A 26,403-nucleotide genomic window follows, 5' to 3' on the forward strand; every position below is an offset into this window, starting at 1 on the left:
AGACTATACCTTAATAAACTTAATCTCTCTTAATCTCTTGCTTATATGTGATACGTTGCTTTACTACTCACCTTTATATAAATACCCACATAAACTCACATCTATACTTTTTTTTAATTTTCAAAAAGGAGGGGGAGCCTGGGTGGCTCAGGCAGTTGGGCGTTATCTGCTTTCAGCTGGGTCATGATCTCAAGTCCTGGGATCAAGGCCCATGTCAGGCTCTCTGCTCAATGAGGAGTCTGCTTCTCCCTCTCCCTCTCTCCCTCTCTGTACTCTTCCTCTCTCTCTCAAATAGATAAATCTTTAAAAAAAATATTTTTTTTTCTGAAAGGAGAAGAAAAGAATGGGAGACCGAAATGGAAGGAGAGAGGAGGATGAACCATGAGGACAGGAGGAGAAAGATCACGAGCTGAGTGGATAGTGCCACTGGCTCCTCTTCAACAGGGCTTGTGTCCCGAGGGCCCATTTCTTCATGAAAATGAATGGACTCATTCAGCTATCCTCTTTCACCCCATTCCATTTATAATAGTGCTCATATATTTCACAGCTGTTCAGGATTGGGATACCCAGCAAGTCAGGGGTTCTCCATATAGAAAAGTAGCCCTTTTCAAGTGGGACTCAACCCTTCAGGCATCATCACCACATAAATAAGTAGTCTGTAGTTTAGAACAAAGCAAGTGGAGAAAAAGAAATAGGAAAGTGAGTAAATTAATTTAAGTCAGATTTCCTCCATTCTCAGCTTTTCTTTGTAGAAGGCCTATTTGGAGACTTTTTGCTGTGACCCTGAACTTTTGCCTTGAACATGCACACTCGAAAAGAAGAATCACAGGACCGGGCCATCGTCAGAATAGCAGCTCATTTACCGGACCTCATTGTCTATGGAGACTTCTCTCCAAAGCTACCCTCTGTGGATTATTTTGATGGAGTCCTGATGTTTGTTGATATTTCAGGCAAGCGCAGGGGGAATTCTTTCATGTGGATGAACACACACAGCTTGATTGCTGGGGGGGGGGGGTGTCATTTTTGAGCTTGTGTGCTATTACAGCAGATATTCCCATGAAGAAAACAATGGAGGAGGGATACCCTGTGTACCTGGCCCTTTCGTCTTCCCTTACCCAGCATGTCCAGTCATGGGCAAACCTTTAAGATGCCCCAGTCCCATGCTTGGAACTTTAGGCTCCATGTCCCTGCCCAATTTCACCAAATCTAGCTCCCAAGCCCCACACACCTCTAGGCAAACTAGACCTCAGGAAATGGTCTCTTCAGATGTTGTTTACATCCTAACAGTAAGCTTGTCACCTCTTCAGGAGTGTTTACATTTTGTGTGTTTTCATTACCATGGAATGAAGGTTCTATACCAGTTAAAGGAATTGCGGTCTTTCCTGTAAAGGGTGAGAAATTTGGAGGGAAGAAGTAGCTGGCATCTTTCCCTGACCCTCTAAAATAATAAGCTTAGATAGGGGAGGCTGCATATTTGACACTTGACCAGCTGAAGATCATTGAGAAGAGACCTTGCCCATTCTTAAAAGCTGAGGCGCAGTGCTCTCCAGTGAGTTCCTCTTTTCCTGGCTCTGCTTGGTTCCTCCAAGCAGCCAAGGAAACTAGGTGAACATTTATTACAGGTTTTACTGCAATGACTGAGAAGTTCAGCACAGCCATGTACATGGACCGAGGGGCTGAGCAGTTGGTGGAGATCCTCAACCACTACATAAGTGCAATAGTGGAGAGTAAGTGTCCCCATGGGTTTCTGACTTAAGTATATTTCACCTATTGTTTCTCTGTATTTTTTGGTTATAACCGGTTAGAATGCTATTTTTATTTTCCTCATGAAATGTGTAAGAAACCAATCTCTTTTGAAATATAATATAGTGTAAGTAAAGGAATGTAACCAGACCTCACTAATACAGACTATTTGAGGGAAAGAGTGTTTTGCACCAGTTAAAAGACTGAATTAGAGATTACCTTTAAAGAACTTTAGGGGTGCAGGGCACCTGGGTGGTTCAGTGGTTGAGCATCTGCCTTTGGCTCAGGGTGTGATCCCGGGGTCCTGGGATCAAGTCCCACACCAGGCTCCCACTGGGAGCCTGATTCTCCCTCTGTCTGTATCTCTGCCTCTCTCATGAATAAACAAAATCTTTTTTTTTTAATTTTTATTTATTTATGATAGTCACACAGAGAGAGAGAGAGAGAGAGAGGCAGAGACACAGGTAGAGGGAGAAGCAGGCTCCATGCACCGGGAGCCCGACGTGGGATTTGATCCCGGGTCTCCAGGATCACGTCCTGGGCCAAAGGCAGGCGCTAAACCGCTGCACCACCCAGGGTTCCCGAATAAACAAAATCTTAAAAAAAAAAAAGAACTTTAGGTGTGCCCAGATGGCTCAGTCAGTTGAGCATCTGACTTCAGCACAGGTCATGATCCCAGGATCCTGGGATCTAGCCCCACATTGGGTTCCCTGCTAAGCGGGGAGCATGCTTCTCCCTCTCCCTCTGCCCATCCCCTGTTCATGCTCTCTCTCTGTCTCTCTCTCTCAAATAAATAAATAAAATCTTTAAAAACAAAGTAAAGAATTTTAGTTATATTTAATTACTCAAAAAAGTGAGCATCAACATAACCCAAATGTAGTCTTTAAGATAAGACTACATGTATGAATAGATAAGTGATTTATAAATAACTCATTAGTGCTTTGTCTTCTAATGAGGAATTTAGAAGCACGACTGACTTTTCAACCTCTGCCTGCCATCTTGTTTGTATTATTAATTTGACCTATTCATGAAGAAAAAGATGTACTCTATTAAGGTAAACTCGAGGTCTAGTCTTTTATCAGGATGTAAGTTTCCTAGTTAATATTTTAATATTACCCACTAGACGAAAGTTAATGTTCCTTAAAAGCAGAAACCGTATCTAATTCCTGTTTGTGTCCCACTCAGTACAATGGTACTCAACAAATTTGTGATGATGCATAAAGAAGAGGGGAAAATGCCCACTTCTGTCATAAAGGCTAAACAAAATACAAGTTGGTAGTATACAAAACCCAAGTTGACCCTAGTGGTGGTTTCCCAATTTTCTGATTCTCACTTCTATGGAATCCTGTCACTCATCCACTCACCCATGTCACTCAAGCCCCAGCTTATAACATAGATTGACCAGTAAGAAGCATTCCACTATCAGGGGAGTAGGTGGTTATCCTCAGGCCTCCCCAGAAATCCCACCTTCTTTTCTATTTTTTCGCATTCCCAGAAACAGAGCATATGCATCATCTAGTTCAATGTGTATATTCTATACTTGAGGAAACACACTCCAATGGGTATAAGCGACTTGTCTCAGACATCCTTAATATAAGTTTTTTCTCTGAATTGTTCTTTGGACTGAATTTCTATTCCATGGATGGAGAATGAATTGTTATTAGTTTTAAGAAATTAAGAGTTTGATTTACCTTATTTTCTTTTTTTTCCCCTCAGAAGTGTTGCTTTTTGGAGGAGACATCTTAAAATTTGCAGGTATGGGGGCTCACAGAGATGGGAGTGGTAAGGAAGGAGTGCGAGGTGCCTGTGCTCTCACAAAGGAGGTGCTTCACAGAAAGCGGTGGCTGGCTTGAGGCATGTCTGAAGAGGAAGTGTCTATATAGATTTCAGACAAAACAGACTGGCCCTCAGGGCAGTTCAGGAGCCCTCCAGTGTGTCTGTCTCTTCAAGGTGATGCGCTGCTAGCCCTCTGGAAGGTGGAGCGAAGGCAACTGAAAAACATTATCACGGTGGTAATTAAATGTAGCCTGGAGATCCATGGATTGTTTGAAACACAGGAATCTGAAGAAGGCCTGGATATCCGAGTCAAGATCGGTAAGTCCTGAGAAAGGGGAGCTGCTACAGCAGTCTGAAAATGGGTCTCAACCCCTGAGGTGTCTCTCTCCCTAAGAGAAAACACAGAATATGGTGGAACATAGTGGCTCAGCCCACCCATCGTGTCTTGAACTTTGGGGTTGGGCTAACCAGAATGAGTTTTGGCATCCTCACTAGTGAAGGGAATTTGGGCTAATCCTGACATCTACCTCACAGGCTCCAAGAAGTGAGTTTAAGCAGTTAACATAAATACCCACTCTGCAAGTCTTTGTTATCACTATTACTGCTAGTATTGTCAGGTCTTGCCGCTGTCAATCACAGTAATTTAAAGGAACTGTGTATCACCTATAGGTCGTTCATATACACATTTTGTATACGTGTCATATTTCACAGCATTCTGTCTTCTGTCACTGAGGTACCAAAAGCTTCAGCTCTCAGCTTGAAAACAATCAGAGGGCACAAGGTTGGAATGGGAACCTAGTTGTCAAAATATCCACTCCTTTCCCCTCTGCCTATTGCTGAAATTCAACCCTAAAGGTTTCTTCTTAGTTAAAGCCTCCATCTCGGACAAAACACATATCCTCTCTGAAAGGAGTTACTAAAGTTATTCTCTTACTCTGAAGTACAAGTAAATTGAAGAAAAGATAAAATCACTTTTGGGGCTGATGGGGCCATCTAGAGAGCAATGTCCAGAAAGATGAAGACTAGTAGCCAACTTTCTAGCTCTGGGAGAAAGAAGAGCTTTGGAAGTCCTGGGCCCATAGAGGCATTTTCTGATTCCTGTGTAAAGTCTTAGAAACTACATTTTGCTCTGAGGTAGTACAGTCACATCAAGATTCTGACTGTCCTGAGAACCAGTGCTGCTGGGGAATAATCCAGAGCTTCTCGTGCTTGCCTCCCTGCCAGCACTGGCTGCTGGCCACATCACCATGTTGGTCTTTGGAGATGAAACACGCAACTTCTTCCTGGTGATTGGTCAGGCAGTAGATGATGTGCGCCTGGCACAGAACATGGCACAGATGAACGATGTCATTCTGTCACCAAACTGCTGGCAGCTCTGTGACCGGAGCATGATCGAAATTGAGAGGATTCCAGATCAGAGAGCAGTTAAGGTAGGTGCAATGTTGTGCTTGCAGAAAGTTCTGTGACTCTGTGCCAGGGGTCGCCTGCAGGAAAGCCACTGGGAAGGCTGGTCCCATGAAGCTCCTGAGGTGGAAGCTCCTCAAGTGGAGACCACCTGAGTTGGACTTACAAGGCTTTAGTCCAGGAGCCAAGGCTGGACATTCCAGAGGAAATGATTCGGCTTCTGTGCTAACTGAAGATACGGACTTTAGGTATGGAGGCCTTTGGTGGAGCTAGTGTCCTTGCTTAAGGAACAGGAAGGGTCTCCTGCCTATTCCCTGGGAGCAGAGGGTTGTCATTTGAGGGCTGCCATTGGCCATCACTTGCGCTACTCAACACCCTCCTAACTCAGGGCCAGGGATCACTGAGGGTAAGGTTAGGAGGCGAGCGGGGGCAGCTGTTTAGTGAGGGGAGAGAGGCTTTCCCCACAGCCCCATCTAGTAGCAAACACCTTGGTGAAGTTGGAGACTAACTATAAACAGAACTGTCTTGGGATATGGCCAGTTAGAGAAACTGGACTTGGAACATATGCAGCAGAGAGGAGGGCTGTGCCTCCAGCTGAACCCAGAACAGGTGACAGAGAGGAGGTGGAGAATTTGGGTAGCTGCTGGTGAAGGCAAGAGGCTCTTCCATATCGTGCATCAGTCTACCACCCTCATACCCACCCATCACTCTTCCTGCCATACTCCCCAGGCTACACCAACTCGCTGGCTCACAATGCCCCACTCCCCATCTTCAATCATTCCCTATACCTTTAGAAATTGTTTTAATTTTAATTAATTTTAGACTCACAGAAAAGTTCAAAATCAATAGTTTCCATATATCCCTTACTCAGCTTCCCCCAATGTTAACATCTTTCATAATCAGAGTACAGTAGTCAAAACCAGAAAACTGGGCAGCCCCTGTGGCGCAGCGGTTTAGCGCCACCTGCAGCTCAGGGCATGATCCTGGAGACCCTGGATCAAGTCCCACGTCAGGCTCTCTGCATGGAGCCTGCTTCTCCCTCTGCCTGTGTCTCTGCCTCTCATTCTCTCTCTGTGTCTCTATGAATAAATAAATAAATAATCTTTAAAAAAAAAAAAACAAACCAGAAAACTGGCATTGGTATGATACTATTCACTAATTAAAACCCTTCTTTGGACTTCACCAGTTTCCCACTGAATATCGTCGGTGGAATGTTCCAGGATTCTATCCATGATCTCACACTGCATTTTGTTGTTATTTTTACTTAGTCTTCCACAATATATAGCAATTCTTCAGTTTTTCCTTATCTTATTTGACCTTGATACTTAATAGAATATTGACCATTTTGGTGAATGTCCCTCAATAAGAATATTGACCATTTCAGTGAATGTTCCTCTCTTTGGTATTGCCTGACACTTTCTCATGATTGGACTAAGGTTATTCATATGGGGTGGGAGGCGAGAACACCACAGAAGTGAGTCTGTACCATTTCCATGAACCATGGAGATCCATGGGGATCCTGATCTTGATATGAATCTTATTGCTGATGATGCTCCTACTACATTTTTAGGCATCAGCCCCTTTGTCCTCTTATCCTTATAAGAAAGAAATGATATATAGTTTAACCAGATTTTATTTACATTGAAATGTTATGAAAGAAAAAAAGAAAAAAGTTCCAAGAGTTGGAAAAGTACACAGGTGAGCTGCCTGATGTGGCCTTGTGTGTACACACTAAAGTTTGAGACCTTAAGGACTAATCAGAAAGATTTTAATGTGAGCACATCCAGATTAAAGAAATCTGGATTTCTTTCTTTTTTATTTTTTTCTTTCTTTGTTGTCTAGATATGCCAGTCTCTGTTTTCCATGTCCTGGACATGAAAAAGCATACTCCCTGCCCTTTCTGCTGAAAAATTCTATTCAAAGAATGAGACAACCCTCAGAATAACCAAAAACTTCTCTTTTTTTTCTTTATTTAGGTTAATTTCTTAAAACCACCTTCTACTTTTAACTTTGATGAATTTTTCACAAAGTGTATGACTTTCATGAATTATTACCCTTCTGGTGACCACAAAAGTAAGTAGATTCTGTGGACAAGAGCCTTTATCTCTACCAGTAGTCAATAGGGTCTTATGAACACCAAGGGCCCTATTGTAAGTGGCTGGCCTCCTCAATACACCTCCCAGTCCTCAGCAGCACACAAAAGGAACCTCTTCCCATGCCTAATTACAGCGATTCCAAGTACAACCCTCCTTAGGCCCTCCACCTCTGCTCTGGCAATGAGCCTTCCCCCTCATTTTCCAAACATGTGCAAGTCTGCCCCATGATTAAGGAAAAATAAAACTTCTATGAACCCTACTTTCCCCTCCTAATTTTCACCACCAAAACTCTTAGAAGAGTAACCTATATGTCTGTATTTCCTCTTCTATCTTCTCTTATTTATTCACCCAATAAACTTGGGTAAAAATTGCATATGCCTAGTGTGGGGGGGGGGGGCATGTGTTCACCTACTCTTCAGTCTTGAGCCCCTGACATCTAGCTTCTAGCCACTTCTCCTGTCTACTGAGACCATTGAAGGCAGGGCCAATGACCATCAATTTGCCAAAGCAGGTGACCTGTCTTCATGCCTTATGCTAGCTGGTTGGCCTTAGATTACTCTCTTTCTTTGGACATGAGCTTCGCCTCTTTCCTCGGGTTCATGAATAATCTTTCCTAGTTTTGCTTTTACACCTTAAGCCACCTGTTTTCACTACCTTTGCTTAGTCTCCTTCCCGTTCCTTAAATGTTGGTAATTCTAGGGATCTATCCTTGACCTTCTAGTCTTTCCTACTCCCCTTTTGGAAATCCATTCTATTCATTTATGCCTGACTTCCCTAGGACTCTCAGCAGACTGGGACTAGGGTGGAGAAAGGAGGAGCCTAGGGCATGAAATTTAAGGAGGCAATAGTCATGGTCTTGCAAGTTGCTTGCCTCACATAAGACCCAGCTCTAACTGTCAGAATTCAGCCCTGACTTTTGTCATCATTTCTAGACTCATAAAAAAATTGCCATTGGGTCATCTCCACTAGATGTCAAACAGGTACTCCAACATTAACACATTATTAAAAAGTTGTTAAAGTCAATTTAGATGATGCAAACAATCTTGAATGCTTCATGAAGTGGAGTCTCCTTTAGGAGACCTGCAAAGTGGGGTGGAAGACAAGCAACTTTTATAAGATCTACAGTAAAGAATAAGGAAGCAACAAAAAGAAAATATCCAACTGTCTGGGGCCACATAGTCAACCTTATTTGGGGTGAAAAGATGGAGAGTTGGCTTGCATTTGAGGATTGGCTGGCTAGATACACTGCATTTCTGGTCAACTGAGGCATTTTCAGGGACATGACAGTTCCCGAAGTTTTGGTTTGCTGACCACAGGCAAAAGAAGCAGCTCCAGCATGGGCCTAGAAATTTATTTCGACAATGTCTAAACTCTATGCTACTTGTGTTTCCCCAGCAATTGTTTCTTCCTCCACACTAGAAACTTCAGGAGCATCTTTGAATCATTCTCCTTCCTCATCATCTAAGTACAAGCCTTACATATTTCTAACATTAAAAATAGTAGATTATACTTTTACTAAGCTGTAGTATGTAATGGGGCAGGAGGTGGGACAGGAGGGAAACTGTTGGAAACTTGACCAGGAATGGCCAAGAACCCTACAGCTCCAGAGATTAAGAAGGTCCAGTGACACCCCTTGAGATCTAACTCATCCCATCTCCTAGGTCTTATGGGTGCCTTCAATGAAGAACCTCTTTCAGGCTTTGTTTTGGGCACTGCAGTATCACAAAGCAATTCTGATGCTAGGACCTGGAGTTAGCACAGATTTCATAGGTTAAGTTCTCTCCAAGAGCTTCCTGCAACTTCAGCAACCAACCAGCAATCAGCTCTGGGATCACCAGGCCACCTACACTTCTGACAACTGTCTGTAAATCTAGGGGTTCCCCCCCCAATAATTTACTAGAATGACTCCCAGATCTTAAGGAGGTGCTATGTTTATGATGTCACTTTTATTGTGAAGGACATAAATCAGAACCAGCCAAATCAAGGGAACATAGGATAAAGTTTGAAGAGTCCCTACCATGAGGCTTCTGTGTCCTCAGGGATAGCACCCTTCCTGCACATCTATTGTGTGGTTACCAACCAAAACCAGTTCATCCAGGCTTTGGGTGTTCAGTTTTAATTGGGGTTTTATTAAGTCAGCATGATTGATTAAATCATTGGCCATGTGATTAAACTCAATCTTAAACCCTTGCCCTCCTCAGAGGTCACAAGTCAGGCCCATATCACATGGTTCAAAGCCCCAACCCTCTCCTCCCATGGTTGCTGTTTTCAGCATAACCAACCCCATCCTGAGACCTCATTAGCACAAATTCAGCTGTGGTCCAAAGGTCCTACCATGAAGAACAAAGACAATCCCATTGTTTGAGAAATTCCAAGATTTTGAAGTTACTTCCCAGGTACCAGGACCAAAAACCAGCCAAATTCTTTATTTTACTTCAGGCACACCTACTTCTCCATAACATTGCACTATAGTACCTAGACCTTTATAACTCCTGCCCCCTTACCTCCCTCCACAGTCTGTTCCATATGGTTTCTTCTTCTTTTTTTAAGATTTATTGATTTATTTGAGAGACAGTGAAGGGAGGAAGGGCAGAGGGAGAGAATCTTCAAGCAGACTCCCTGCGGATCGCATAGCCATACTTGGGGTTCTATCTCAAAACCCATGAGATCATGACCTGAGCCAAAACCAAGAGCCAGACGCTTAACTGACTGAGCCATCTAGGTGCCCCATATCATTTCTTCTTAATCTCCGGTACTCACAGCCAGGAGAGAATCTTCACCATCCTTGAACATACTGTGCTCATTCTTGAGTTTCACTGACTTGGTCCCTCTGCTAGGCATGGCCTCCTCAATCCTAGTACCATGCCAGAGTCATTCAAGATCCAATAAAATTCTTGGGGTGCCTGGATGGTTCAGTCAGTTGAGTTCCTGCCTTCAGCTCAGGTAGTGATCCCAGGATCCTGGGATGGAGCCCCATGTCAGGCTCCCTGATTAGTGGAAAATCTGCTTCTCCCTCTCCCCACCCTCCTGCTCTCTCACTATCTCTCTCTCTCAAATAAACAAAATTTTTTAAAAAGATCCAGGAAGATTCTCTAGTTCTCCTGTGAACCTCTTTCTGATTAAACCACTTCATATTGACAACTTCTTCCTCTTTATAATCTATTAACCCATTTGACCTTTTCTTTTCCTTTTTAACTTTTCCACATATGTTATATTTGAACATACAATGAGTAAGTGCCTCCAGGAAAAAGCCCAAGCTTCCTAATTATTTTTTTATTCCTATGTAGTGCGTAGAATGATATTTTGGGTTTTTCTTTTCTTTTTTTTAAGATTTTATTTATTTATTCATGAAAGATACACAGGGAGAAGCAGAGACATAGGCAGAGGGAGAAGCAGGCTCCCCCATGGGGAACCTTGATGTGGGACTCAATCCCAGGACCTCAGGATCATGACCTGAGCCAAAGGCAGACACTCAACCACTGAGCCAGCCAGGTGCTCCCTAGCATGGTATTTTGAATATACTAGGCTTTGAATACACTCAATAAACAGTTTTAAATGAATTTGCTTCTTAATTTATATTCTTTAAGACTTCATTTTTAGTTTTCATCTCTTTTTTTTTTTTGCATTGTCATTCTGTTCCATGCTGAAAACCTATCACCATTTTCTCTCTCTCTCTCTCTTTTTTTTTTTTTTTTTAGTTTCTTCAAGCTCATTCCTATCACTTCCTGTTAGCCTAGAGTATGGAACTGTTAACTATCATAGTGATAGGAACCATAGAAATTATGAAACCCAGGCACCTGGGTGGCTCAGCAGCTGAGTGTCTGCCTTTGGCTCAGGGAGTGATCCTGGAGTCCCAGGATCGAGTCCCACATTGGGCTCCCTGCATGAAGCCTGCTTCTCCCTCTGCCTGTGTCTCTGCCTCTCTCTGTGTGTCTCTCATGAATAAATAAATAAAATCTTTTAAAAAAATTATGTAACCCCATTGAGGGCAGCTCTGGTGGTGCAGCGGTTTGGCACTGCATGCAGCCTGGGGTGTGATCCTGGAGACCCGGGATCGAGTCCCCATGTCAGGCTCCCTACATGGAGCCTGCTTCTCCCTCTGCCTGTGTCTCTGCTTCTCAGTCTCTCTCTCTCTCTCTGAATAAAATAAATAAATCTTAAAAAAAAAAAAAAAAAAAAGAAACCTCACTGAGTTTTTTTCCAGATGAGGAAATGAGGGACCACCAGGGCAATGAGGTGATTTGTCCAAGGCCACACAATGAGTTGGTATCAAACCAGGGATCAGAAACCCAGATATCAGAAGTCTCCTGAATCTTACCTGTGCTCCTCTTTCACCTCTGTTGTCCCCTTTATTCTGTCTTCCTTTTCTGTGGTCATACTCTCATCTGTCTATTTGCATCCTCTGTGGCAATAGCTTTAGCTCAAGTCTGTAAATAAAAGTCTCCCCAAGTTCTGAAGTGTAACCACAACTGTAACAGGGTTTTGAGCTCTATGCAACTGAATTGTGGGAAACCTGCAACTTCAAAGAACTTCTTCGTGGATTTTCCTTGGTTCTATTTGGCTACAAGGTGTCCCATAGTCCCCTGACTGGACTGTGAAGACCACCAACTAAGGGAACAGGGATTGGGAGGCTCTTGTCTCTAGCTCTGCAGAACCACGCTTCCTTTTCTGATCCTGCTCCTCCTTCTGCTCTCTTAGACCTCTTGAGGCTTGCGTGCATGCTGGAGTCTGACCCTGAGCTGGAGTTGTCCCTACAAAAATATGTGATGGAAAGCATATTGAAGCAGGTATTTGCACAGTTTAATTTATTGGCTTTTGAGGTGTCAGGGATCTTGGACATCAGGAAAGATCAAGAAAACCAGTAGCTAGTAAAATGTTTCATTAAATTAAGAGATGGGGCTGACTTTCTCCATGTGTGGGTGACTACAAAATGTATTCTTCAAATCGGTATACTTTTAAGAATTAAAGGAGGAGGGATCCCTGGGTGGCGCAGCAGTTTGGTGCCTGCCTTTGGCCCAGGGCGCGATCCTGGAGACTGGAGACCCGGGATCGAATCCCACGTCGGGCTCCTGGTGCATGGAGCCTGCTTCTCCCTCTGCCTATGTCTCTGCCTCTCTCTCTCTCTGACTATCATAAATAAATAAAAATTTAAAAAAAAGAATTAAAGGAGGCATTATTCATAATTACACTGTGACAATGGGCGTAAACCAGGACTGTGTGTTTTATACAACTAGGCAGATAGGAACTATCTTTCCCAAGCAAATAACATGTGGTCACCCTTTCTATATGCCACATAGCAGAAAGATCTCAAGTGAATTAACATTGGTATGCTGTTTCTCTAACTCACTCACCTTAGATCTTGAGCTCTGGGAGTTAACAGTACAGATAATTAGAATGCCCAGAACTACCTCCATTCCCTAAAATTTTCCATTTTTATTCACTTAGATCTAGGCTCTCTTAAATATATTAATTCATGTGAATCTCAACACTCACCATATGCCAGGCATTCTGCTCTTGTGTATTTATTCTTCACAATTCTTGCTAGATATCTTTATTTCCATTTTATATGTGAGAAAACTAAGACCCAGAAGGATACCAGGAATTTTCCTGAGGTATAAAGTAAGAGCTGTAGCTAGGATTTGAATTTTGTTCTGTCTGAATCTTACTTTTTTTTAAAGATTTTATTTATTTATTCATGAGAGACAGAGAGAAAGAGAGGCAGAGACACAGGCAGAGGGAGAAACAGGCTCCATGCAGGGAGCCGGACGTGGGACTCGATCCCGGGTCTCCAGGATCACGCCCTGGGCTTCTGAAGGCAGGCGCTAAACTGCTGAGCCACCCAGGGATCCCCTGAATCTTACATTTTTTGCACATGCTGTACACCTTCCTAATACATGCATGTTTTAACCCTTAATTCCATCAAAATGCAGTTCTGTCTTGGAGGAAATCTCAGGCAAGCCTGAACAGTGGGCAGCTGCCTTCACAGTGTGAGTGGAAGTGGTATCAGAACATACCCCTCCGTCTTCAGCCCAATTTAGAAGCACTACCTCTAGTATCTACAATTGTTTGACTCTTCAAGATTTTTGAAGCTCCAGAAAGACTTCCCCTTCCAACCTCCAAGAGATATAACTACATTATGCTTCTTTAGCTGCAATCAGCTGAGAACAAAGTCTGCAGGAATGGGATACAAGATAGACTCCATGAGTCACCAGAAAAATTGTGGGTAGGAATGATGTACAGTGGGTGAAGAGATACAGTTAAGGGAGCTGAAAGGAGGCAAAAGACAAACCTTTCACTACAGAACCAAGACTGGTCCTGCATCTAAAGAATAGACTCCTCAGAGATGCAAAGATTGCATTTTTCAAATCATAACTCAGAACACTCAGTCTGATGGAATAATTTTCAACTCGTTTATTTGCTAGATTTAATCTTCAATAATATTTAATATTAATTTTTATTTAGTGATTTTTTTGTGAAATCAAAGAAAGTCATCACATCAATTTGTTAGAAATTATTTAATCATCTTATATGAAGAGAATAAAATTACCTGAAACTAGGACTGTCCCAGACAGTTAGGAAGCATGACTGCAGGATTTCCTATGCACAATTCCCTCTTTTGTCTAGAAGATATGTTTTATATCATCCGTGGAGCATCTGATACTTTTGTGCCATTTGAAGAGAAAACGCAAAGATTTTCCTCCATTGGTTTGTTATGCACTTAACTTTAACAAAATTCAAGAATGATGATAGGCAGGCATGATTTGGGAACACCCTTCTTTCCTTTCCCTGGGCCTGTTGTGGATGAATGTGGAGAGAAGGAGCAGAATGAAATATACTGCCCAGGTATACAGGTGTGAGCTGTAAATGGAACCTGGAGATTTGGGTTCCTTGTGACCCTGGGGAACTTGTGTTATTGCTCCATGTCCTAGTTATCTAATCAGTGAAGTGGGGATAATATGATTTTATTTCCTTCAAAGATAAAGTGGGATAGAATAGAAAGTATTCCAGACGGACTATCCTGGGCTGTGAAATATAAGGTTGGATTACATAGGGGGTCCCTGGGTGGCTCAGCGGTTTAGCGCCTGCCTTTGGCCCAGGGCGTGATCCTGGAGTCCTGGGATTGAGTCCCACGTCAGGCTCCCAGCATGGAGCCTGCTTCTCCCTCCTCCTGTGTCTCTGCCTCTCTCTCTCTCTCTATGTCTATCATAAATAAATAAATAAATAAATAAATAAATAAATAAATAAATAAATAAATCTTTAAAAAAAAAAAAGGTTGGATTACATAATACGCTATTCTTGTCCCTAAATTGTAAGAGAGCCAAAAGGAACAATACTTCTTTCTGTTTCTGTGATGGCTCATACTCGCACTAGGGAGCTAGCAGTTGGGGCAAGGGTGAGATGTTCATGGTTGTGGTGTTCACTAGGAAGTATGGAGGTTCACATTGGGAGAGATTTGAATAGTGCATTCCATTTCCATCTGCTCGACTTTGGGCTGACTCTGCCATGTTGTACCACAAGCATTATGATAACTTCAGCTTTCTATAGAATCTCCAAAGGCAGGCAGCCCAGGTGGCTCAGAGGTTTAGCACTGCCTTCAGCCCAGGGCCTGATGCTGAAGACCCAGAATCGAGTCCCACGTCAGGCTCCCTGCATGGAGCCTGCTTCTCCCTCTGCCTGTGTCTCTGCCTCTCTCTCTGTGTGTGTCTCTCATGAATAAATAAATAAATAAATTAATTAATTAATTAAAAAACAAAAAAGAATCTCCAAAAGCTAGTTCCCAAGCAGTGATAAAGTCAGGGAGGTGGAGTTGTGTCCACTGGCAAGGACACATGCTAAGGAAAGCTGCTCTTGTCCCCACAGATTGATGACAAACAGCTTCGGGGTTATTTGTCTGAGCTCCGCCCAGTGACGATTGTGTTTGTGAACCTGGTGTTTAAGGACCAAGACAAAGCAGAAGTCATAGGCTCAGCCATCCAAGATGCCTGCATGCACATCAGTTCCGTCCTGAGGATCTTCCGAGGTCAAATCAATAAAGTTTTCATGTTTGACAAGGTAAATATGAACTAAGGGGGGTGGAAACCTACCAATAATTTAAAGTTAGCACTCACACCTATAGACATTGATGAAGGAAAGAAGAGGCACTTTTAACCTAAAAATATCCATTTTTATTTATAATTACAGAAATAGCTTATCTGGTGGATTCGGCACTATGTGCCAGGTATTGTTCTCAATGCATTACACCTATTAACTCATTTCACCTCTAAGAGTAGGTGCTGAGTCACTGAGACACTGAAACAAGGTGAGATTAAGTTTTGCTCATGATCATCCACTTAGTGTGGAATAGAGTGGGCTAGATTCAAACCTGGGTAGTGTGCCTTCCCAGGGTAGTGTCCTCAAGTGCTATGCTCTACTAGCTCTCCTTGTGGGTGCATCTCTACCCCCTCATCTCCCAGGCATTTGAGGTATGGTGTCTAGTAACCATTACACCCCAGAAGCCTGTTTTCAAGAATCCCTACCTGCCGTATCTACACCGCCAGTTCCCCTTCCAGCTTCGTGGGGGTGGGGGTGGGGCATGGCAGGGAGGGAGAGGGCAGGTGGCACCTCTAGCTTCTGGGTGTTTTTCATCTGCTCTTAATTCAGAGAAAAACGTGTCATAGACAAATTACCACAGAGGTGCTAGTGAGAATTGATTCCCCATCTCAAGTGCTTTTGCATTGAAAGAGGAGAGCACTAAAGTACTGCCTCACTCACACTCACTCATCCATTTATTGGGCATTCTGCAGAAAGGGTTACCCCCTAGTCTTTACACAGAACCTGAATCAGGGCTTCCTTTCTCCCATCAAGACAGAGCCCAGCACCAACTAGGATCTGACACTTAGACTCTTTTTGGAGAAGGTTGAAGAAATCAAGGCATTCTCTTTTGCATTTCATCTGGATATAACATATACAGACTGAAATCTGTAGCCCATTGTCCTTTAATTATTATGCTCTTTTCTTAGAGACAACAGCATCTGACTGAGTTAATTTTTTAGGTGATTGAAACTAAAAATGCCAAGCTTCAGAGTTTAATCTCTGCTTGGAACAGTTAAATTTATGCCAAGAAAAACCACTCTCAGTTTAAGCCTTTATCTCTAAGAATAATAAAATATCTGAAAAGAACATTACAGTTTACAAAATGTGACTATATATCAAGTTTACATTCTATGTGTATATAATGTTACATATTTTTACAAATATAGCATTAAATTTACAAAAGTATATATATGTATACTATACAGTATATATTCTATATAAAATATGGAATATATATTATGTAAGGTGTATATATACTATAAAGTAGTTTACAAAGTTATATATGTGTGTATCTATACACACACACACACACACACAACCCTCATTCTAGTAGCCAAAGCAACCTTGACAGGTCTGTTATATTCATTTGCAGATTGAGAAACTGAGGTTCACAGTGTGTGGTTAACCAAGTTTCCATAATTGTGAAGTGGCCTGAGAACACAAATTTTCTGATTGCAGTGCTGGTGCATATTGCTCTGTGCTGCTTCTCAGATTTAAACTTAGCACCTTGTAGCATAAGATCTTGGCGGCAAGGGAAGAGACAAGTGAGTGCTCATGTAGCCCAGTACAACCCATTATTTCTGCAGAAAAGCAAGCCCCCCTCAGGCTTGAGCCCTACTGTTGCTGATGCCCTAGAAATTATATGAAGTTTGCTAAAAATAAAATAGATATGAGAGAAATCATGATGAAATGTGATCCAAAAAGTGAAAGTTGCTGCCCACCTTCCACTGGGCCTTTGGACTGGTCCACTATAAAGATCACCATGCACCAGCTATGTTTGCTGACTCTCTCCCTCACAGGGCTGCTCCTTCCTCTGTGTCTTTGGCTTCCCTGGGGAAAAGGCTCCTGATGAGGTCACTCATGCCTTGGAAAGTGCAGTGGATATATTTGACTTCTGCTCTCAGGTTCAAAAAATCCAGTGAGTGTTGACCTTGATCCCATCTGGTGGTTCCTGAGGTTTTTTAGTAGCTGGGGAGATAAGACAAGTGTCAGGGAACAGGAAGTAAGAAGAGGGCTGTTCTTGACTGGAACCCCTTCTGTTTTTGTATTTATTATTCAGGGCCAACCCAGCTGGGATGCAGGGATAGAGGGATAGTAAAGGCAAAGTGCAGAAAGGACACTCTTAAAAAGTCTAAATTTAGCAGGTTTGCAAGAAAATCTAATTGGGTTGTCTCTCTGCTCTTACTTCTTGGTAAAGGTTGAACTACCAACACCATGTAGGAGACCTGAGTTTATTTTTAATAACTAGGAAATACAATGAGTCCTTTGGCTGGAAATTCATATATTGATCTGGCCTCAAGATGATATACCCACTGTAAAATTGTTAAGAAAATAAGATTTACTGTCCCCAGCCCTGGCTGCCTAAAAGCCCAGGCCCTCAGGGTCATCCAATCTGAGCACCCCAATGACCCAACTTGTAGCTCTACTTTGACAGGTATCACCCCCTTGCTCTAAATATTTCCACCACGTCAGCCCCTAGTCACCTATATATTCAGCCATACTCATGTGTTAACACAGTTAGCTTTTGATGCCACATACTATATCTGAGTTCCTTCCTTTCAAAATAATGACTTTGTTCTTTCTAGCAATAAGATACTTAAATCATTTACAACCAGTCACTCTATTTTGGAAGTCCACCTGAGGTGATGAGAAGTTATTTTCTAGAAAAGTCACTCAGATGAATACCTAAAAATAGCAGAAAAGTGAACTGATTTATCACTTCTAAGAACTTAGTTCTGTGTCTCAAACTGTTCCTCCTTCCCATTTCTAGGCCCTGTACAGTGGCCTGAAATTCCCCACAATGAAAGACAGTTACTTGTTGAAAATCCTTTCCCTGTCCCCCTGCCCTATTCATCATCATGTCCCCACACTCCCCACTTTCTCTCTGCCCATTATCTTTCCCTTTTGCCTTACAACTCTCTTGCTTTCTTCCGGGCACCAGTACTGTTTCCATCGGCGTGGCCAGCGGGATTGTCTTCTGTGGAATCATCGGACACTCTGTGAGACATGAGTACACAGGTGTGCTGAGCTAGCTCATCTCGCCGCACCTTGCCACCCTGCTTTGTGGGAGGAAGGGCTAAACTAAGTAAGACATGGCCTTCTAAAGCTTAGAATCTTCCAGGAGGAACCAAGCCATGTAGCTTCGCCTATTGGCAGCTCATTGCTTACAAAGTGTGCATTTCTGGGGCTCTACATGAGTATCAAATATATAGTCATTCAAGGGGAGCAACAGAGGAGAGGCCCTCAGCTCATGCAGTGAGGAGGCCTTTATAATAATTTCCTGTGAACATTAGACAGTTACACCTCTTAATTCCAATTTAAAAATCCTAAAGAAGAATATTGGTATTCTTGATAAATAATACAAATCTCAAAAGGAAATGGAAAGTAAATGTTATCTCAAGATTTCACTGCTTTTACTTCCCTTCTCAACTCTATTACAGTTTAAGATATTAAGAAACAATACATCTAAAATACTGAAATAGTTATACCTGAAATGATAGGATGTGTGAGATTTTCCTCAAAATAATGCAGGGTGGCAAGTAGATGGGAGTTAGAATGGGGCAGGATTGGCCACGGGTTTGTCACTTTGGGGACTGAGTGACAGGTATGTGGAGATTCATGATACTATGCTTTATTGCATGGCCAAATGCAATAAATGCATTTTCCATAATATGCAGTTTTTTAAAAGAGTATCTTGATCAGAAGTGTTTGTGTTAATATTTAATATTAACAGTGCAATAATTAATACCTACTTAGTAGCAATATTGAAGACTTATTAGCATTGAGGCACTATTGAAAGTGATGTGCATGAATTGACTCATTAATCTTTATAAACTGCCCCCTGAGAGGGATACTGTTATCATCCCCACTTACAGATCAGGAAATGGAGGCATGGGAGAATCTGAAAGTACTAATTTGCCTGAGTAATTTGGTAGAGGTAGAGCTGGGGATCAAACCTGCACAGCTTGCTACAGACTCTATGTACCACAGTGTATTACCCTTTAAAATATTCCCTGAGTCTGTCTTACACACACATCCCTCCCAGCCCTGTTTACTCACTTTTAAGAAATTGCCCACGGGGTGCCTGAGTGGCTCAGCTGGTTAAGCGTCTGCCTTTGGCTCAGGTCCTGATCTCAGGGTCCTTAGATAGAATCCCGCATCAGGCTCCCTGCTTAATGGGGAGTCTGCCTCTTCCTCTGCCCCTCCCCCTGCTCATGCGCTCACTTTCTGTCTGTCCCTCTCTGTCTCTATCTCTCAAAAATGAATAAAATCTTTTTAAAAGAGAGAAACTGCCAAATGAAGCTAATTGATTTCGAAAATGAATGAGATGAAAAATTGCACATATAGGAACATTACAGATGCAATTTTGTTCCTCTCCTGAAGTCACTTTTCTCTGCCCAAGCTTGTGGTTGTCTTGTAGCTGTACCTCATCTAGAGCCCTCAGGCCTGTGGCCACCACACATACAAAACCCTCTCTTTATACAAGACCCTTTTATCTCTGAGTACATTGTTCTCATGGCCTCCCAGGAGAGGTAGAAACTGTGCTGATAGCTGATCAAGTTAACTCCCTGTATATTTTTAAATAACCATTGGCAAAATAAGGGTAATCAAAGGCGAGACTTCTGTATCATTCATGAGAAGCGAAAGGAGTAACAAGCGAATATGCCCTTTGGGGACAGTATGTTTCAGATTACATTCTGCTAGTTCAATGTCTGTTTTCTCCCTGGTCTTTTCCTTTCTCCTTTCTGTTTTAGTAATTGGTCAAAAAGTCAACATAGCTGCCAGGATGATGATGTACTACCCAGGGATCGTGACATGTGACTCTGTCACCTACAATGGCAGCAACCTACCAGCCTACTTTTTTAAAGAGCTTCCAAAGAAGGTTATGAAAGGTGTTGCAGATTCTGGACCAGTCTATCAGTGTTTGGGACTTAATGAGAAAGTGTGAGTGTGGGGCATTGATTTTGTGGTATCTTTTAGTAAAGAAGTGGGAAAATTATGATAGCAAAAATCATCAGTCCCCCATGTTGGATCCGAATCCAACTTATGAAATTAAAATCTATTCCTTTCCCAGAACAAGGCCCAGATTTCAAAATCCTTTATCTTTCTCTATCCTACTGATGTTATAAATGGTGTAAGATCCCATTCCACCATCACTACTGATAATCTGAGGGTGATTCTTCAAATGTTGTACAAACAGAACAGAGAATCCCCTCTTGTGAGTATCTCTTTGGACCCAGATGGACAAAGTGACCAATCATTAACCGTATGCTGATCATACCAACTGTATGCCAGGCATCAATAGGGCCAAAAGAGTAGAAGATATTGTTCCTTCTCTAGGTCTTTAGTGAAATATATTTCTCCAAAGCCCAGCTTAGACGTATGAGTATCACCTTGGTACTTAAAATCCTTCAGTGGTTTCTAATCATCTTCATGATCATGTTCAAATTCCTCGAAATGATGTATAAGGTAACCACCTGCTTTTCGAACTTCATCTCCTCCTGTGCCCCTTCTCTGGGCTATCTAAATAGATTGTCCTCTCCATCATCCACCCTATCCCCAGACTACTGGGAAACCACAGTCAACTTTTGAAATCTAGCTTAGGGATTTATTCCTTCATGAGGCTGGCTCTGGAGTTGCCCAATCCAGCTCAGACAATCCAGCTTTATCCTCCTCCACATACGCATCACAATTACTGACCTGATCTGCTTTTCACTGACTACATTATGAGCTCTTTGAGGACAGTGGCTGTTTCTTGTCCATTTTTATATGCCCAGTACTTGGCATATAGTGGGCACTCATAGGAATAAATGAATGAGTAAGTGGAAAGTGGAGAAGTATTATTCTTTATATTAGCAGGCTAGAATCTAGGTCTTAAAGGATCAGAAAAAGAATCAAGGCTCCAGTTGGTTCAAGGAGTCTTTATTATTCGCCTTTGTATTCCCAGGCTGCAGCACTGTACTTGGCATGTGTAGACCATCAATAAAATGCTGTTTGAATAAATGAGTGAATAATACTAATTTTTTGTGGACCCTTATTAAGTGCTAGGCACTCTACCTCAAAATATATAATTGACTCTAGTATCAACCATATCAGGTAGAATCGATTATTATCTCCAGTTTATAAATTTTGAAGCTGAGATTCAGAGATGTTAAATGACTTGTCCATGGTCATAAATCTAGTAAGCAATAAAGCCAAGACTCAAAATGCCCCAATAATCTGCATTATAGGCAGCCACAAAACCTTAGTGGTAGTACCACAATAAACACTCATTTATCCCACCAAGAAGTGGGGCTTAATTGATCTTGGCTGGATTTGACTGATCTTGACTAGGCTTGTTCATATGCCTGGGGCTCAACAGGTTGTGGGTCAACCCAGGACCATGTCAGGTGGGATAACTGGGAAGTCTGGCTGACATAATGGGGATAGTTTGGCTTTTTGTGACTCATCTTTTATCAGACTGGCCCAAGCATGTTGCTGTGGCAATATCAGAAGAGCAAGAGAGAGCAAGCCCAAGCACTTTTCAAGTCTCTCTGTTGTGTTTAATAACATCCTTTGGTAAAGCATTCACAAGACTGAGCCTAGGGAAGGAGGGCACTCCAGAGTGACGTAGCACAGGGCATAGAAACAAGTAGGGGTGAGCAAATGGGGCCATCATGCAGTCAGTGTACCACAGAAACCCAGGACTACCTGATCCCAAAGGCTGGCTGCCTCTTAGTTTTTCTAGACCATTGCTGCAGATAAGAGAGTATAGAAATACACATACAAATATGAACAGGGCCTGGTTCCTGCCCTGAAAATTCACAATTTAATGGGGAAGACTAACATATACAACATACAAAATTAGCAGATGGCATCTGCTATAACAAAGGCATAACAAAACAGTATGATAGTGCAGGCAAGGGAATGATCCATTGGACCAAAAAGCCTCCTTCAAGAAATATTGAATAATATTTCTTACATATTATTACATATTATGTAATGGCCAAGTGTACATACCCTGGTCTGGTTCTATAGATACTTCTTTTTTTTTTTAAGATTTTATTTTTCCATGAGAGACACACAGAAAAAGGCAGAGACACAGACAGAGGGAGAAGCAGGCTCCTCGCAGGGACCCTGATGCGGGACTCAATCCTGGACCCTGGGGTCATGCCCTGAGCCAAAGGCAGATGCTCAACCCCTGAACCACTCAGACACCCCTACTTATTCTGTCAGTATCCTCTGTCACTGTCACTACTACACATGGGATCTTGGGCAAGTTAAACTCTCTGCAACTCAATTTTCTCATTTGTAAAATGGACATAATAGTACTTCCTTAAAAAGTTTTTTGTCAAGAATAAAGGATGATACACGTAGAGCACTTGAAATGGTGCCAGGCACATAGTAGGTACTCACCAAAAGGTGGGCTATTATTGTTTGAGCACTTGATAGAATATTTCCAAGTCTATGGGTCCCATAATGGTGTCTGGTTTCCCTAGAAAGGGATTCGGTTCCACCAGTGCAGACTCACAAGCATTTATTGAACACTGTACCAGGCACTATGGTAAAGGCTCTACGTTAAGTTGTTTGGACTCTCTATTACCAGGTAAGAACTTCTCTTTTTCTCTTCCCCCCTGGCATCTGTAGTCCTTGAATCAGGAGATAGACTGTTTTTAGAGATTGAAAAGGAGACTTTCTGGGAACTAAGAATGAAACCCTCTTGCTCTTGGTATTTTCCTGTTCTAACTCTAACATCTTTTCTTTCCTTCTCTTCAGCATGTTTGGTATGGCATATCTCATCTGCAACAGAAATGAGGGCTACCCTTTGCTGGGTAGGTAGTGGACCTTGATTTTTAAACTTTTTTATTGAACTATAACAAAACATTCAGAAAAGTACACCAATGTTACACCTGCATCTTACTGAATTATTTCAAAATGAGCATACAACCACCATCCAGGCAAAGAAATAGAAAAATAACAGTACTCCCAGGAACCCTCACACACTTTATTCCTCACCCTTTCCCCAAGATGTCTAACACCTTAAATCACTCAGACCTGTTTGTGATATCCCTATAGGGGAAAGTACAATGTGTAATTACATATGCTTTCTTTCGATCAGATTTATGTTATGAAATTCATCATGGTAGTAGGTGTAGCAGTAATTTATTCACTTTCTTCACTATGTAGTATTCCATTTTATAAATATACAACAATTTATTCATTCCATCATTGATCAACATTTGAGTTATTTCCAGTTCTTGGTTTTTATTAATAATACTGCCATATAGACTCTCATCCATGTCTTTTGGCAAACACATGTACATGTTTCTGTCGAGCACATATGTAGGGGTGAAACTGTCAGGACAAAAGGCAGAGTTTTGGTAGGTGATGCCAAACAATCTCCAAAATGGTTGTATTTGTTTGTATTCTGACTAACAGTGCTATGAGATTTCCAGTTGCTCCTAATCCTTACCAACAACTTAGTTTAAACAGTCCTTGTAATTTTAATCAATCTGTTGGGTATGTAGTGGTGTCGTATTGTGATTTCCATTTGCATTTCCCTAATATGGTTGAGCTCCTTTTTCATATATTTATTGGCCCTTTGGACATTATCTTTTATAAAGCATCTATGCAAATCTTTTGCCTATTTTTCAATTGGGTTGTATGTTTATAGATCTCTTGGAATTTTTTATATATCCTAAAAATGGGTATACTGTCATTTGTTTTTCTGGTACATAACTTTCCCATGCTGTGCTTGCCTTTTTACTCTGTTGATTATGTATTTAATGAACAGAATATTTTAATGTAATCCATTTTGTCAATCTTTTATAGTTAGTACTTTTGTATACTTTTAGAAATTTTTCTTCATTCAAAAGTCATGAAGATATTTTTTTAGATTCTCTTCCAGTAAAAAAAAAAAAAAAAAGATTCTCTTCCAGAAATTTAGCTTTAGATCTGTGATCTATCTGGCAGTAGCAGTGATATTTTTGTGATTCTTGGTGACAGAGACCCTATTGTAAGAAAGCTAACTCAAAACTAGACTAGACAGGGAAGTGGACATAAAAGGAGGGATGGATATACCCTTTATGGGAAGAGACCCTCCTGAAGACAGGCCCATAGATTCTGAAGGCAGCCATTTCTAGGAACACTGAAATTTCCTTCTGTTAGAGTTGAACAACCCTAAAAGTACCATCATAGGTTAAATCCTGGTCCTGTGTTAGGACAGTTAGGAGGACACTTTGGGACACTGTCTGCCAGGACAGAATCTTGATTTTAGCAGAGTCTGAGAGAAGGCAGTCATTCCCAAACTGCAAAAGGTCAGCAGCCTTGCCCATTTTCACTGCGTGCAGGTGTTTTTCAGAGTCTAATCCCTTCTTGTAAATGCAGACGCCCAGACTCCTGAAGGCTGAAAAGGAGAAGGAATATTCACTCTCCCCCCTCCTCTGAAGCCTTACTTCTCAGCCTACGATATCCTTGTGATCATGATTGACAGCAAACCCCCTTCTACAAGATCAAGGACTCAATATGGCAGTCCTATTAGAACACATTGGTCCAATATGCCCATATTTGAGTTGCCTTTTTCCCTGATTCCACCAGTGTGAGGTAAAAATCAAGCCCACATATCTTTTCCTTAAAGCTCTAGCCAAAAAGAGACTGCCAGAGGTTAGGACTATAGGAAGTGCCCTTCTTTTACAAGAGTTCCTGTAAATGAAATTGTATGTGCTAACAGCATAGATATCAACAAAACTATAATCAAAAAATGTTTAAGATCAAAAATCCATGCAACTGTCCCAGATAGAAACAAGGTGCATGTATTTCAAGTCAAGGTGACTAGACCTTGTTTTAGAACCCAGTTGAAAGATAATCCATAAGGTCTGACCTTATGGGTTCCATGTGAATAGGACATAGAGAGCCAGAAGATGCTGCTCTATGGCCTTCTGGGCTCTGTCTTCTGACTACCTATGTGAGCCTCAGGCCAGAGAAGAGCATGACACATCTCACAATATTGAAGTTCAAATGCATTTTCAGAAAGAGAATGTTTCACCCAAAAGAAGGGATATAGTCCGTAGGCTAGTTCTAACTAAATCATGCCCAGCAATTTACATTACCAAGTAAACACTTAGCTTCTTTGTATAAAACATCGAAGCTTAGAGGAATGGTCCTGGTTTTCAATAGACATTAGACCACACCTGGGTATGTGTTTACTCTATGAATGAACATCTAAAATGGGCCCTCAGCAGTGACCAATCCAGCAAAGGAGGAAGCAGCAGCCCTGAAGGGGTCGCCAGCTCTTTCCACAGAAATTGCTCACTCCTTTGAAATTACAGCTCTGCTAGTTCCTTCTTGGCTTTAAAGATTTTAAAGATTGTGAGCTAAGTTTGTGAGACTTCAGTCAGGGCATCCTATTACATATATTTAAAAACACATAAAAATAACAGCATCCAGATTGTAACCAAGGTGATGTTTATGTTTTTCTAAGTTTTCCATATTTTTCACAGCGAGCATGTGTTTTATAATCAGAAAGACACTATAACTTATTTTTACTAAGAATATAGGTTGTTTCTATGAAAGAAATAATCTACACATGAATTCTGAAAGCAAATTGAATGTTCTTATCACTGATAATGTTTTTAGTAGCCCTGAGATTAGTATAATTTCTCATTTATGAAGAGCAAGTTTCTTTCCCAGAATTAGAAATATTTTATCCATAATTGTTTAATATAGGAACCCTAACTTTAATACATTTATTTTCCAATGTAATAATCTATAGGTTTCTTCTAGTGTATTATAGAAAACAATAAAAAGGAAAAGAATATAAGCCTCAGGGCCAGATAACACTGGTTTAGTTTTTGGTGGTGTAATCTAAGCAGTCAGCTACACAAAATCTTGGTTTTCTACACTAAAATTAAATGGACATTATAATGATCATTATAAGAATACTTGCCCTCACTGCTTGTGGGGATCAAACAAACTGTAACACTACATTTCTGGAAAGCTCCAGAAAAAGATTTAAAAATTTTTTTCAAGTGCTCAGGATCTCAAGAAAGTTCATGAACAATTCCATGGAAAACCCAAAAGGTATTTTTACAAGTGGTATCACTATGTGCTTTCTTATATCTCTAGACTATTTTATGTTGATTAGGTTTGCCCCTTTTTTAAAACATAAAAACAACAGGACGTGATAAGGAGATCAAATACTTCATGTGTACGATGAAGGAATTTTTGGTGTTCAACTGCAGCCGAGTTCTGATGTACGAAGGATTATCAGGATATGGAAAAAGCCAGATGCTTATGGAAATTGAGTATCTGGCCCAAGGTGAGAACCACAGGT

The 26,403-nt window shown here is 41.5% G+C and overlaps 1 protein-coding gene across 3 annotated transcripts in view; it reads left to right on the forward strand.

Moving 5' to 3' along the window:
- ADCY10 (adenylate cyclase 10) overlaps positions 1-26,403 on the forward strand; it is an 83,371-nt gene that overhangs the window by 5,751 nt on the left and 51,217 nt on the right. For 2 of the 3 annotated variants that reach the window (XM_025430470.3, XM_025430472.3), the window contains exons 2-14: positions 753-950; positions 1,623-1,727; positions 3,460-3,498; positions 3,694-3,837; positions 4,744-4,949; positions 6,900-6,996; positions 11,718-11,806; positions 14,880-15,071; positions 16,892-17,010; positions 18,034-18,110; positions 19,847-20,036; positions 22,848-22,903; positions 26,248-26,401. In XM_025430470.3, the coding sequence (XP_025286255.1) occupies positions 803-950; positions 1,623-1,727; positions 3,460-3,498; positions 3,694-3,837; positions 4,744-4,949; positions 6,900-6,996; positions 11,718-11,806; positions 14,880-15,071; positions 16,892-17,010; positions 18,034-18,110; positions 19,847-20,036; positions 22,848-22,903; positions 26,248-26,401 (1,616 nt within the window). In that variant the 5' untranslated portion in view covers positions 753-802. Of the gene's footprint in view, positions 1-739; positions 951-1,622; positions 1,728-3,459; positions 3,499-3,693; positions 3,838-4,743; positions 4,950-6,899; positions 6,997-11,717; positions 11,807-14,879; positions 15,072-16,891; positions 17,011-18,033; positions 18,111-19,846; positions 20,037-22,847; positions 22,904-26,247; positions 26,402-26,403 lie in introns of all 3 variants that reach the window. The other variant, XM_025430471.3, reaches the window with a different exon arrangement.

The sequence above is a fragment of the Canis lupus genome, chromosome 7, assembly GCF_003254725.2.
Source record: "Canis lupus dingo isolate Sandy chromosome 7, ASM325472v2, whole genome shotgun sequence".
Classification (NCBI taxonomy): Eukaryota; Metazoa; Chordata; class Mammalia; order Carnivora; family Canidae; genus Canis; species Canis lupus.